At 37.5% G+C, this 15,921-nt stretch overlaps 1 protein-coding gene and 1 long non-coding RNA gene across 2 annotated transcripts; both read left to right on the top strand.

Moving 5' to 3' along the window:
- Positions 1-1,783: 1,783 nt before the first annotated feature.
- Positions 1,784-7,862, top strand: LOC144452981 (uncharacterized). The gene is made up of 2 exons (XM_078144228.1): positions 1,784-3,173; positions 7,141-7,862. Exons 1-2 carry the CDS (start codon positions 1,928-1,930, stop codon positions 7,209-7,211), a joined length of 1,317 nt encoding a protein of 438 aa, XP_078000354.1. The 5' UTR covers positions 1,784-1,927; the 3' UTR covers positions 7,212-7,862.
- A 431-nt stretch (positions 7,863-8,293) lies between these two features.
- On the top strand, positions 8,294-14,212 carry LOC144452947 (uncharacterized). Its single transcript, XR_013482381.1, has 3 exons — positions 8,294-8,423; positions 12,086-12,152; positions 13,329-14,212. It is a non-coding gene; the product is annotated as an uncharacterized LOC144452947 (long non-coding RNA).
- The last annotated feature ends 1,709 nt before the right edge of the window (positions 14,213-15,921 follow it).

Genomic DNA, 15,921 nt, shown 5'->3' with positions numbered 1-15,921 from the left:
GATTATGTTCTTTTATATTAAGTTATATTAATTTGAAAGGGGTTCAGGACTTTAAACTCATCAGTAACCATAGTAACAAGTGCAAATGATCAGACTACAAAGTGTATTCTTCTCATTTTTGAATTTGTAAAACATTTCGATAACACCTTCTTTTGTACGTCAGCAGAAACATTTGATTTGAAGTTTACGGAACACACTCGGAGTTCTTGAGTCCTTGGATCACAACCCTGATTACGCGAATGGAACTCGGTATTACCAGTTTTCATTGTTCTGGTTTCCAACCATTGGAATGTGACGAAACAAAGTTTCCAACTCATAATAAGAATAAAATACCGCCATCTAGCACACCGTTGACTCCTAGAACTTCTTTCTGAAGACAGACTGATCGATAAACTCGGTAGTTGATAAAGTTGAACAATTTTGGCTATAACTTTTTAATTCATATCTTAATATACTTCTAAGTTTGAATATGGAAAGAGGGAAGATGGAGATTTATTTCGGGTTTGGGATTGATAAAAGAGTATAATAAGTAGCCTCTGTTTTTCTGCTAGAAAAAAATGAAAGAATAATTGCTAAAGACTGAAATAAAGGAATGCTTAGAAAATCATTCGTAAACAAACTTTGAAATTTAAATGTGTTGTACGTTTATGCCATGTTCTACAAGTGTTACTTAAAGCTCAGACTACCAAAAGACTGAAGTTACTTCAGTTCAGAATGTTGAAAGACAGAAAGTTGTCTGTTTGAAATCACCACAGATGATCAGATTTTGCCCTCACAAAACTAGACGTGGACATCTTGTCCTATAATCCACGTCTATAAATATGGGTGACTTTATTCTAAGAATTACACAATAGTATTGAAGGGCGTATAATATTTTAACACTTTTTCCAGCTCAATGCGCTGTACAAGAGCTATATAATGTTTATAACCGCCGTTGACAGCGCGCTACCATGTGCGTGTGTATCATGCAGTAGCATGAGTAATATATATTTGAAGTTTACATTATAGAAAATAAACCAGTCACACACACATAGTTATCATACATATTACCACTAGACTGTGAGGATGTGTCATGTGACCAACCTTCAGTGGCCTTGAAAGTCGTTGGCGGATGTGTGAGGGCGCCAGACACGATGTACATTCAAGTTACAGACTATTACCGTTTGAACACTCCTAACCTTTCTAAAAGTGTCACCCCTGAATGTTCACTTATGTAAAGCTGCCGGTGACTTATCCAATTTTAAATCATAATATGAGCAGGGCATCGAAAGTGTTAAGTTTTTGTCCTCCAGAAATAAAGGTGTTTTAATAAACTTTGCGTTCTTAAATATCGTTTCATGATCACGAACATCATACAAATTTCACTCGAATGCCAAGAAACACCAAATTGAAGAACCTCTCACCTCCATTGTTCTTTCAACGATACATCATTGCCTCATTGGTCTTATCAGACATGAATATGGATTAGATGAACAATACATATTCATGACTTCTAAATGCTTATTTCCTTTAGATAGTTAAATAGTAGTCAATATAGTTATACCTGAATACAAAGTTACGCACAACAAGCCAATGCCAGTATTGAGAGTATAGCTGGCAAATCAGCGGCTGAGGAATCACATGACGATGTGTGACCCCAGATCACATCTCTTTCAGAATACGTCATATTTAACATTTGACATACTTTGATGGCGTAGTCAACGTTCGATCAATAGACATCATTTACATGTCGCATACACAAGTACGTAGTATCCTACACATATATTCATTAGCGTGGGTACCGGTATACAACGAGTATATCAACTTGCTCACAGCATTGAGGGGGTGAAGGCATATACTCATCAAACACAGCTTCGAAGAAATTCGGTCATTCTGAGCAACGTGTTATCTATTGGTACTAGAATAACTGATAAAGATCAGTGCCTTGATGGCAAGTATGGAAAACGGAAGCAAGTCAGCCGGTGTACCGTGTGTGTTACTCCTTTGCCCTACCAAATGGGATATTCAAGTTTCGTCATTATTGAAAGTGTTACCCAAAGAGACCCGGCAGCGCTACAACATACAAGTGATTCAACCAGAATCAACCAAATATGATTTATTGCAGTTTACGAAGCAATGTGAAGAAACCATCAAGACACGAAACATATCAATGGTGTTGAGTTTTTCCGATATCGCGTGTTTGGTCCATGCTGCATTGTCTGAAACATTCTCTCATATTCGTGGTCCAACTGTGGAGTCGGTTTTTCTCACCCATCACAAATTCAGTTCACGTAAATACCTTGACCCAGATGCAGCGACAGTTAAACACATGCTTGTCGATAAAGATGACATGGATAATGTAGAGATGATGAAGAAAGCACAGGAACTCATACAAAGCAAAGGTGGGTTTTTGAAACCGGTGATCGGACATGGAGGAAATGGAACATGGAAGATAAACAAAATGGAGGAATTTCTCTCACACATCAAAACTAGCCAACTACCAAGTGTGGAGCAGAGTGAATATTTCGAGGAGTTTCTCAACGTGTGGATAGCAGACAAGCATTCTCAGTATGATCTCAAACTGGACAGACTGTTATTGGAAGAATTTGTTGATATTAATCATCAAGTTGTCGTCCATGGCCTCGTTCTCAACGGCGAAATTCACCATTGGTCAATTCAGCATACGGTCCGTTCGAAAGATTATCCACAATGTTTCCTTGGTACCGCTATACCCGCTGATCTGACACAAAGTCAAGAACGAGCACTCTACAAAATCTATGATGAGATGGCAACACGCCTTGTCGACAAAGGGTTCAATGATCAAGTTCTTAATATTGAATTCTTCGTTTATAATAGCCAGGTCAGAGTGATCGAGGTCAATGGCCGCGTCGATAACTCTGTAACGTGTGTGTTAGCTAACTGCTACAATAACGGCGATCAAATTGCAGCGTTGTTAAAACAAGAAACGGATGGTCATATCCCGACACCACAGTTGAGAGGGATCAAGGGAATGTGTGGTTATATTACAACATTCCAGAGTGGCAGAATCGACAACATACTCGACTTCAGTGAAGTAGAAAGGCTTGGTGATGACATAGTGAGTGTGCATCAACCTGGAGATGACATCACTGTAGAGTCTGGAGACAGAGGTACCATGATAGCTTGGTGCTATGTGTATGGCCAAAATAGGGAAGGTACGTAAGACTTTATTCAGATGTATTCCCTTACTTTCCAGGGTAACACGATTTGAAGAGCCTTGATAAGTGAACATCCTTCTTTCCATAAACTCAACTATTTAAGTTTAAGTTTGTTTATCTATTTTCTAAAGCGCCTTTTCTATTTAAAATATTCAAAAGCACTGCACATAAAATACAAAAACATAAATTTCAATATATACCATCTTGCCCACTTTTGAAACTCATTTGTTAAATATATTAAAGTACTTGCCATTAAATATATTGTACATCCTGAGACGTCAATCATCGATAAATGTAAACATGTGTTCACGTATGTAGTAGCTGTGCACATAACATACACGATGAGAAAAATAATGAATGTAGTTTATGGTATGTAGCCCAAAACCAGTGCCTTCATCCACCAGAACACGTTGGGTTTAACAATAATGTGTTTATTGATGAAACACGTTATGAAATAATACGATCCATGTTACTGTGTAAATTGCATGATAGAGCGTATGTCCCATATCACTCCCTTGTATTATCATCAGCGCCTGTATATAATTCTGTACAAAAATATGCAATGCTTGTCTTATCTTTGAGATACGACAGTTTGTCTTTGAGACATGGGCTACTGCCCCTTTTCATAATCACATTGACAACTGCTTGAATGGAATTGTGTGCTGTTTTTATTTCTTCTATGCTGTCTGGTCAAAGGTCATCACCTTTGAATAAACCAGATGCATATTGGATGTGTCCTTGCGAAGGTCGTGCAACCTTGACCCCTCGCCATACAATCCAAATCCACCACCTTGTTCACAACAATCGGTTGTTTATATTCATTAGAATATTACTATCAGTGTCTGTGTTTTGGCAAGCATGGAAAAGCAGGAAAATCAAACTGGACTACTATTCCTCTATCCCACCGATTTTGATCAGCAGCTTTCCACATACATAAGATATTTACCACTGTGACAAGAGATTAAGCGATTTCACATGATTAATATCATCCTGGGCCAACTAAGGACGACCTATTGCACTTACCAAACAGTGTGAAGATATCCCACCGTGTTTGCAACTTACCAGTAGTAATTGCTAAAGAATAAAATAAAGGAATGTTTAGAAAATCATTTTTGCTCAGAAATAATGACTTGTAAACAAACTTTGAAATTGTGATGTATGTTTATACCACGTTGTAGAAGTATAACGTAACGTTACTTCAGTTTAGATTGTTGTATATACTTGTCTCCTGGCTTGAAATATTATGCCAACCATAGATAGCAGATTTTGCCATCACAAAACTAGATGTGGACATCTTGTTCTATAATTCACATCTAAAACTATGGGTAACTCCATTTCGAAGAATTACACAATAATATTGAAGGATTGATAAACTTTTAACATTGTTTTCAGCTCAGTGCACTTTAATAAGAGTTATCTATTGTTTATAACCGCCTTTGATGGCGCTCTACCATTTGCGTGTGTATCGCCTGGCCGTCAACACGGAATGCACAGTCACCGATAATCTGCGTCCGCCATCTTCTTCACTATAATCCGCTGTTCATATTCATTAGAATATTTGACTATCAGTGTTAGTGTATGGGCAAATATGGAAAAGGAGGGAAAGCAAATTGGTTTACTATTCCTCTGTCCAACCAATTGGGATCAGCAACTTTCCACATACATCAGATATTTACCACAAGAGACCAAGCAATCTCACATGATTAAGGTCCTTCACCCCAGAATCAAGCAAGTACGATTTATTGCAGTTTACAAAACAATGTGAAGATATCATCAAGACACAAAACATATCAATGGTGTTGAGCTTTTCAGATATCGCTTGTTTGGTCCATGCTGCATTATCTGAAACGTTCCCTCATATTCGTGGTCCAACTGTGGAGTCAGTGTACCTGACCTGTCACAAGTTCATATCACGTAAATACCTTGACCCAGATTATGCAACAGTTCCAAGTATACTTCTCGACAGAAGTGACATTGAAGATAATGGTAAAATGAGAGATGTGGCGAATTTGATACGAGGCAAAGGTGGATTCCTAAAACCTGTGATTGGAAATGGTAGCAATGGAACATTGAAAATCAACACAGTGGATCAGTTGTACGATCTTTTGAAGGACGACAGCTGTTCATATGGAACGCTTAATGGATATTAGTCGTTTATGAATCACTGGATCAAAGACAAAGGTCTGATGTATGACATCAATCTAGATACACTAATATTGGAAGAGTTTGTTGGCGGCAAAAGGCAAATTGCTGTGGATGGCTGCGTTCTGAATGGCAAGCTTTATCATTGGTTGATAATGGATGAGGTGTATTGGAAAGACCATCCTGAATGCTATTTAGGATCCATTGTACCAGCAGAGTTGACAGATAGAGAAGAGAAGGTGCTGTATCAGAACTTTGATGAGATTGTGACCAGAATGATCAACAAGGGATTTGATAATCAATTTGTTCATGTACAATTTTTCATTGATGATAAAACCCAGGTTAAAGTGATTGAAACCAATTGTCGAATGGACGCCACCCTTATTCCATTGTACACACAATGTTATTACCATGGAAACCAATTGGCAGAATTGGTGAATCATGTTAAACCTAGTCATGGTCCTGTTTGCGTACCTAAGCTGAAAGGCATTAAGGGAATGACTGGTGAAATAACTACATATGTTGGTGGTAAAATAGAGGACTTGCTGAATTTCGATGAGATCTCCAGACTTGGTGATGACGTCACTGTGAGTTTGTTTCAACCTGGCGATGACATCATTGTGGAGTCAGAAGATATAGGTGTAATGATAGCTGTATGCTATGTATATGGTCACAGTAGGGAAGGTATGTTTGTAGTGTTTGGAATTGTGGGTTGCCGAGTGGTTAACTTGTAAAACTCTTACCACTACAGTCTGGTCGAACCTCCTCATCACTGTCTGGGTTTAATTAAACATTAACCAGATCTGTATTCCAGTGTAAGAGAGGTGATACTCATTGACAGTTTGGGTCAAATGGTAGGTTCTACCATTCGTTGATAAAAAGAAAACAACAAAAACGCACGTACATACGTTTTCCTATTGTAATCTGGTTTCCTCCTGCTTTAATATTAAAGGCATTTGGGTGTTGCACAAGGAGCGACCATATTTGAATTTCCGAAATTGATTTGGATGAACAATGTTGATGTTAATTATTATCTTTGAAAAGAAAATATTAATTAATAATAAAATATATAATATATAATATATAATATTAATACATTAATTGGTCGCTTTACATCACGATGACTCCTACTACGTTATGGTTCTGCACAATCTGATTAAAATCCGATGTGGATGTCGGCTAATCGTCCATTCTTATTTTACATCGGTAATTTTGCTTGAATTGACCTTTGTATTACATATTTATGTTTTGGTAGAGGAGGCGGTCATCAGGACCAAAACATAAACATGTAATGGAAATAAAATATACTATAATGTTTTCTACCTTATGTAATACGAAGGTCAATTTATGCAAAATACCGTTGTAAAATAACAGTGAACGATTAGCCGACATCTACCTCGGATTTGAATCAGATTGGGTTCTACAGTGCTAGCAATATCAGCCAAAACGTTCCAAATCGCCATTATTTTCCCCTAATGTCCATAGTATATGCCTGAGGGGCTGTATGCTATTGTGAAATACTCGTTTGCAACTCGTAGTGACAAGGCCACTTAGGGCACAGTGTCATATTTTCTTTGGCTGAACGAAAATAAATATTGGACAATAATATATAACCGTACCGTGCACAAGGAAGGTTCTTTGTATTCGAGTACCAATCACAGGTCGTTCTGATGTCACGAAAGCGCGCATCTATTATCATTTTTTAGGAACGACAAACCTTTAAAGTCGCCATTGTTTTCACTATAGTCTCTTTGTTTTGGTAGTATCATACATTACAAGCGTTATATAAGCTGAATTTATGTATCTATGTTTTCATTCACAGAATTGATGTCTCGGTACTTTGCCATATGTCGAAAAGTGCTGAAGAAGCCAGAGTACAGTCCACTACGATGAAATGCCATCGACTCAACAATGTCATGAAGCCTATGATAATACCCTTGGTTGTAGAGATACATCACGATTGAAGTTCAGAAAGTGATTGTGTTCTGTATATTAGATTTATATGCTGTGAAAGGGCTTCTAGAACTTTAAATTCATCAGTAACCATAGTAACAAGCGCAGTTGATCAGACTGAAGATTGTTTTCTAATTCTTTTGATTTTTAATTTTTTTTGAGATAACATCTTATTTTGTAAGTCATCAGAAACGTTTTATTTGAAGTTTACGGAACAGACTTGGCGTTCCTGAGTTCACAGCGAAACTCGTACCAGTGTTAAATGGGTCACTTCTTCATTAAAAATCACTTAACATTGATCGACTTTCCATCTGAAAATTCTCTATTCACAATGGTACTATGAGGTGATGATGCCCATAATTTCTTCTCAATTTCCTACAGTCTGGAAGTGGCGTAGTGGTATCACTTATGTTAGGGCACATCCTTCGGCAAGGAAAAGGCATATTTTTTGAAGATAGAAGTTTGCAATGTAGAAAATAAACCAGTCAAGCAAATAGAGTTATCAGTAATCTCCATATTATCACAAGACTGTAAGATACGTTGTATGACTCCACCCTCAATAACCTTGAAAGTTGTTAGTTGATGTGTGATGGCGCCCCAACACGGCGTACCCCAGTTACACGAAATGTAACCAAAAAATAACGTGTTACAAAGTGTATGTTTATGTACGCAACTGGCATGCAATGTGAAGAGTAGTATATAACCATATAAACATTATGTATTTTACATTATTTAGTATTTATCATGAGTATAAGTTATTGCATCAAAAATATTCTGTATTGACGACAGAGACATGTATTGACATGAATGTAACAAATACAATACTGTTACAGCACTGGTCTTCAGCAATGAAAGGTATTATATTTTGTCTATAATGGCATAAAGCATCGTCTGATAAACCATAGACCCGGGGCCCGCCACCAACGGGTCTATGGATAAACAGGACACCCCGCATACATTGATATTCAAATACCACAAGTATATTCATAGGTAAATACCGTATGCAAATTTAATCACTTTCGACTCGACACACCCGAGGCCGAGGTTCGCTACACTGCACTGCTCCTTGATCAACTCTCACTTCAACGCCATTTTCACGACGTAGCTCAAATTTGTACCACCGAGGGTTTAACTTCCAATCCAAGATTGAAGGTAAGATTTCTTAGTACTCGATAGTAGAGTAAAACTTGTGAAACTTTTTGTTAATTGTGTATTTCGAAGTGAGGTTATGAATAGTATGGGTTGCCTACTTTCCATATATATTATGTAATTGTTAATTGTAAAAATGCAGCCATGGGTTGAAAGTAAAGGTGTGTTGTTTCTATCATGTATGTTGTACAAGAATCGACAACAATCGCGCCAACCGTAGGGGTATCCTGTTGTATTTGTGTTTGGTGTTCAGTAAAGCCCACTATACAAGTACGCCATATACAAATGTAAGTGTGTACATAAAAACATGTCTACCGTGTAAACCAACTACCTGTACTGTTGTGATTTATAACGTTCTTTCAAAATACTTTTACCACACCCAATGTCGAAGCTTGCATATCCGACACATTATCAACTTGTTGTGTTAGGTGTTTTTTTGGTAACCTTCAAGTCCAATGCTTACTAGATAACAACATGTACGTACTAACATCATAACGGTGTTGTTGGAGGTCAGCAAGGTAGTCAACATATTGAAGTTGGCCGATTAAAGTTTGACAACTAGAGCGTTTCGAGCGAGTGATCGTTAACAAACCCGGTACCTGTACTAAGGGCTGTACAATTTCAAAAAAGCATACCATCTCGTTTACTATGACGGTGGTCAAATTCAAAGGACCAATTTGGGTCAGATCATTCCGGATCAATGACAGACAGCTCCCGATAAATTATGGCATCGCTCATCGTGGTATGCTTTCAATGTATGTTGTGAACAAAAGGTGTACATTCTCTTCGACGTCTATGATTTACGTCACGCATCATGAACTGTGTCATCAGCGTTCCATTCTATGGTAATTACGATAGTGGTCCGAGGCTAATTTTACATAGGAGCTTAGCACATATAATCTTGCGAAGAATTCCCATATTGAATGGAGTAATGTAAAACAAATGCAGGGTTGTTCGGAGAAGAGTTTTTACAATTAACAGCTGGAATGTTCTGAGGCGAGACCCCCTCCCCTTGTATTTACCGTACTAACAAAAGTTCAAGCTAGTAAAACTACCTATTCAATCTACCCCATAATATGATATACCCTGGCATAATATACTAGTATGTACTAGTTCAACACCCGAATCCTAAAAAAAATACTTTTTTTCCGTTACGAAAGATAGACATCTCGACCGCTGTTCCTTTCAATTTTTTTTCCTCAAGATGCCTGCACTGTAATGGTATGGTATGTTAGTGCCACTCTGGTTTTGAAGGAAGTCTAAACAGTATTGTCACGTCAGCCGTCAACATTGCTAAGTTGTATTTGTATGGCTTATCTTTGTTTTTACCCACCCTTTTCAAGGGTTTTGTGTGTGTATATTGTTTTTATTTATTCTGTATAGTTGTCGTTGTGGGCTGAAATTTATGTATCCTTTAGAAATCATATCTAACAATAAAATGACAAAAAGTGTGGGTGTTCAACTCTCTGCATGTAGTGCCCATAAATACCAAGCTGCTCACATAATTTGTGGCCTAAAAGTAAGCACACAATAAAAATATATTTGACGTAGATGGATTATACAGTTCATTACTTACGTAAATTAAAACCAAACAGAGAGTAGGGTAAATGACTTGAAATTAGTTTTGCATGACTGAATTCGATTTCAAGTTTACGCTTCCCACATTACAAGATTCTAAATCCTGTGTGGGACTGTATCATGAGTTATGTTTGATGACTCACCATGGAGGTATAAGGGGCTCCCCTTATACTTCCATGGACTCACCTTGTGAAAATCACGGAGGTAGACTGTACCATGAAGGTTTCAGGGGATATCTTCCATTCTACCTCCATGGCTGGACGATATTACTATCGAACCAGACAGACTAATAGAATTTTTTTTAAAAATGGGCGACGAATTGATTACTTAACTATATTATATTGAATTTCTAAATTGATATTTTAATTTTGGTGTACATTAACCCTGTCTTTCAGTCAAAGTATTAATTTTGAAAGTTAGATCATTAATTACATAATGTAATGTCGTGACGTATACAAGAACTTGAAACTTGAGTACAATAAAATATATTATATCATGTCAGTCACTTACTAGGACACGACATGACAACAGTATCGCTACTGAGCATATTTTTAAGGTCTTTATAGCCCCATCTACACGGCACTAAAAATCCTACCTGGTAGGATTCAGAATACTTTGAAGCCCGTGTAGACGTAAACGTGTCCTGAAACTGTCTTGACTGAGGACACCTTTGAGAGGTTTCCTGAAAACTCTCCTGCCTGACTTCGTCCTATGTTCTGTCAGGACGGGAACGCACGACATCTACACTGTAACCTTCCTACGTGTAGAGACAAATCTATATTACCTCAGGTAGGACTTTGGACTGTCTCAGGTATGACGACCAACGTGTAGATGGGGCTTAAGACGGAAGTATGAGAGTCCGTGTTAAATTTAGCCATAAACCTATCTGGAGTGCTAGTTTAAATGTTTGCAAGTCATAATCATAAATAATACGATGTCGACATTTTGACTGTTTCGTACTATGCTTTGTTAGTTACCTGTGTGAACTCTTGGCGAGGTCACGTCAAAATGACGATACTATGCATGGACAAAATAGTATACCTTACAGTAAAGGGTGTCGAATTGCCAGGAAAGCTTTAACTTGTTGGGTTCTGGAGAACCAGATTTCATTCCCTACATTATACATTATTTCAGAGAAAAAAGCAAGTTGAAGTTGTCCCTCTTTAAGAATATTTGCTATGGGCCACAATGTGTCATGGGAGTTAGCGGAAATGCTTATGCAATTAGTGGACAATAAATATTCATGACATTTTCATAGACGGTTGTATAATCACAAAGGAGTCAATACACTTTGACACCTGGCACCCAGTATACATTTTGTCATTTATTTACACTTTGTACATCAAAACTTTGAGTGGTGCACCCCCGGATTATTTGGTGAGGTTTGGCTTTTCACGTCCCCGTGTAATGCAATCTGATTAGAAGGCGGCGATCACTCGGAACAAAAACAAACGACACAAAACGATGGAAATAGAGGTAGATAAAGCATTTAGTCGCTTTCACCACATTGGATTTTAATCAGATTGCGTGTAATGGTAACTCCATTCTACGTGTCTGTTTTGTATTATCAAGCTGTTTGGACGTCCACCTACTTTTTGTATGGTCATTGATATAAATGCGTCCATATTATTCTCTATATACCATGTAATTTGAAATCAGACAACTTAAAAATTATGTGGTACTGTATTTCATTTTAATACATATACCAGAGGAGAGTGCGAGATAGCCTGCTAGACGCTTTGAGTAAATTTACAGTCGACTGAATGTGCTCGAGGGAGCACATCAGTTTACTGTCCTTCGGCTTTGTTCGTCGACCTCGGAAAACTTCGGGCACTGGACAATACTGAATGTTAGTTAGCTTTACAAATGACCTATTTCAGTAAGACTGCCCCCAACATCTGTTGTGCTAGCGCTGTTTCTGAGATTGTTTATTAGTTAATGTGTCTCTTTCCTCATTTACATTTGTTTGTAGTTTTTTTTTTAAATACACAACTACTCCATGTGCATTTTTTTCACCACTATAGACGCATGAATTATCCAACCATATTTTTCGTCTTTTCATTTTATTTTTTTATTTCAATTTCCAGATGGCGTATGAAAAACGTTTGATGATCATCGTGCTTCTTGCCACACTATCGACTGCCTTTGCTATTGGTAAGAAACAGAAAGTTCTGTTCACAGAAAGTTGCACAAGTTTGATTATTTTTCATTATATATTTAGAAATGCAAAAGTACGTTTCATAATGTCTTTAATCATCAACCCCCTCCCTCACGTTACTCAGTGGCCATTTTGGATTCCAAGACTGTTATTTTTAATATCACTTCGACTTCTATCTATTTGAAAGAAAATATGGTGATTCCTGATATTTCTTCTTGCCTTCAATTGGGTCAAAGTTTTATTGATCAAACTGATATCAAAAGTCCAACAGATAAACAAATTGTAACCATAGACAGTGAAGGCCCCTGCACTGTCTAGTCTATGCTATAATTGATGTAACCATAGGCAGTGAAGGCCCCTGTACTGTCTAGTCTATGCTAAAATTGATGTAACCATAGACAGTGAAGGCCCATGTACTGTCTAGTCTATGCTATAATTGATGTAACCATAGACAGTGAAGGCCCCTGCACTGTCTAGTCTATGCTATAATTGATGAACTATTTGTGAGGGTTTTTCTATCAGACAATCAAAACTGTATTAAAGACGGTAAAATACAAACATTTAAACATCGTACTTGTTGACATGATTAGAAGGGTACTGATTTTAGGGGGCGGACCCAAAATTAGGGTTTATTGTTTTATTTCTAAGACTTGTTTCTCAGAACGGATGTACACCATGTTTACTGTATTCGACAATTTATTCATTATTCGTTCATTCATTTGTTTATTTATTCGTTCATTATGATCACTTACTGACACTCATTCATACATTCATTCACTCACTCACTCACTCACTCACTGACATTCGTTCATTCACTCACTCACCCACTGACATTCATTCATTCATTCATTCATTCACTAACACATTCATGCACTCACTGACACCCATTCATACATTCATTTATTCACTCACTCTCTAACTCACTCACTCACTCACTCTCGTATTCATTCATTCATTCATTCATACATTCATTCATTCGTTCATTCATTCATTCATTCACTCACTCAATCACTAACTGACATTCACTCACTCACTCACTCACTCACTCACTCACTCACTCACTCACTCACTCACTCACTCACTGACACCCATTCATATCATTCACTCACTCACTCACTCACTCACTCACTCACTCATTCATTCATTCATGTTTTGTTTGTTTGTGTACACAGATGAAACACAGACATATTCAGCAGCAACTTTGGCAGCAGCTATAGCCGGTACTGTGGGAGCTATTGTTCTTCTTATGGGACTAATGATGTTCCTCTACGATTTCACATGCCGAAATTATGCAGCTGGTACCCCTGCTAAATTTATGGAAGACTCTACAAACCTCTAAACAGAACAGTACTGACATTTTGTGCACCATCGTAAAATCGACCACCCCTTTACTCCAGCGCTTCATAGACGCCATCTCGTAGCTTCGGCTGGAAAATATATACTCTGCGAATGTTATATTTATACGAGCCCTCGTGTTTCCATCTTTGTGATGTTTATTTCATGCCTTTCAATATTGCTTCGTTTTTCCTCAATTACTCGGTCAAGGTGTACATGGATATCGTTCCATTCGACTAAATATTACCAACAGAGATAAAAGTGTTGACAACAATCGCTATTTTTTATTCTTGGACGAACACGGCGAAGAAGTTCCTTACTGAGAGGGGAGACCATGCATGAATCGGCCATGGTCATGGAGAGCGCCCTCTGACTACCAATCCAACTCAAAACCTGGAACTTTCAACACAAGAAGCACACCATTTCAATTTTAATAAGTTTCGTAATGCAGAGGGCATGCTTTTTATCCATTTTATCGCATAATTTGAATATTATCTCGTATTATTTTTAAAATGTACCAATTAAAAATGAAATACCTATCTTGTACAAAAGGGTTAATGGAAATTCAATGGGGTTTAGTAAAAAACAGTGATATATACGACCAATCCCTTGCTATGTTACATATATTGCACGTCACGGTTTTACAACAATACAAAGTGAAATTTTACAAATGTGCTACACTGGTGTCTTTTATCCAATGATTTTTTAAATAATAAATATAGCAACTTAACTTATCGATTGCTGTTTTCTTTAATCAAATACTCTACCGTCCAAGCAGTCTCGTGGGCAAACCATGACTTGCGCCCTCTAAGGTCCCTAAGGCCAGAGTATTGTCAATTCTGTCTGTCGATTTGAAAGAACTATCGACAAAAAGCGCGAAGGTATCTTAATATATATTAGGTGACCTATTTTGAGGACAAGATATGCCCTAGAAATTCTGTTTGGCCATCCTCTGGAGGATGCATTTACTTGAAATTACAAAATCATACGTTTCTAATTATAAACATACACAACACAAACATATTCAACAGGAAGCCTTTCCCCTGCTGAACCTCCTTCTGATGAGTATTTCTGACCAATCAGTGGGAACCTTTCAAAACGTTTCTCGGAGCAAGCATTTCCCCACATAAAGTCTTGGAAAATTCCTTACTAGTAATTTCGCTCTAAACATTTTATCTTTACATTCAAATTCTATAATCGGGGGGGGGGGGGGGCTATATTCGCGTAACTATCCGTGACCAATAAACGGTTTAACCAACCGTTTTGTAATTACAATAGAAGTCACGGTTACCCTGAAACCCAGGTGTGTTCCTTTAAGTGCGCATCTACAAATGTACATGCAAAATTGTTGTCAGCGAAACAGGTAAAGCGTCGGTTTGGAAACCTAACCCCTTCGCGATGGTCTTTTTAAGAGAAACATGAAACAAGGTGTTACTATGTGCTCCTATATCGACACACAAAAGTCAATGAAACTCAATATTGTCTAGACCACTAACACCGCCTTGTGTTCTCAAGCTAGCGTGTAAATGTTTACAAAATGTTTCAATCGTTACCGACAAAGTTAATAATTGTGTTTCACTGCTAACGGTTTGTAGCTAATGAACCATGTTCCTTGTTGCTTGGGAACATAGGGATTCTTGATCTCCAATCATTCCTTCCTTCTTGTTTCTCTTCCCTACCCCTCACTCTTCTCTAAGACTCTGTCTGTCTGTCTGTCTGTCTGTCTGTCAGTTTCTGTCTGTCTTTGTCTCTGTCTCTCTCTCTGTCTCTCTGTCTCTCTCTCTCTGTCTCTCTCTCTCTCTCTCTCTCTCTCTCTCTCTCTCTCTCTCTCTCTCTCTCTCTCTCTATCTATCTCTCCAATATCTCATAACAGTCATTATATTACTGATACAATAAGGCTTCCAACTATTTCAAAGGTGACCTTCAACAAAGGTCAAGAGGTCAAACATGGAGTTCTGACATAATGAATAATGTAACTGATGAATTATTTATATTTAGTTAGCTCTCACTCAAAGCTAATTTGGCACTTTGCCACATGACAATCCTGTTGTCGTGTAGATGTGATAGACGACTGCACATTTCAATGAATACAAAAAACTTCATATTTTCCAATTACCATTTGTGATTTGTTTCTTGATAGTTTTATTTACGTTGTTTCACCGTTCATTTAGACCATCAAATCAGGATATATAGTTATATGAAAGTAAGCCTATCTACCTCGCTTAGTACACACACATACATACATACACACATACATACATACATACATACATACATACATACATACATACATACATACATACACACATACATACACACCGGCATACATACATACATACATACATACATACATACATACATACATACATACATACATACATACATACATACACACACACACACATACATACATACATACATACATACATA

Source organism: Glandiceps talaboti, chromosome 23 (genome assembly GCF_964340395.1).
Source record: "Glandiceps talaboti chromosome 23, keGlaTala1.1, whole genome shotgun sequence".
In the NCBI taxonomy this organism is placed as follows: Eukaryota; Metazoa; Hemichordata; class Enteropneusta; family Spengelidae; genus Glandiceps; species Glandiceps talaboti.
Note: the sequence above shows the minus strand (reverse complement) of the source record. Positions and strands in the feature narration are given on the sequence as shown.

Bases quoted from the DNA above. Each gene is read 5' to 3' on its own strand.
- LOC144452981 (XM_078144228.1), top strand. From the start codon at position 1,928: ATGGCAAGTATGGAAAACGGAAGCAAGTCAGCCGGTGTACCGTGTGTG. The intron at 3,174-7,140 runs GTACGTAAGACT...TTTCATTCACAG, and splicing joins GTATGGCCAAAATAGGGAAG to AATTGATGTCTCGGTACTTT.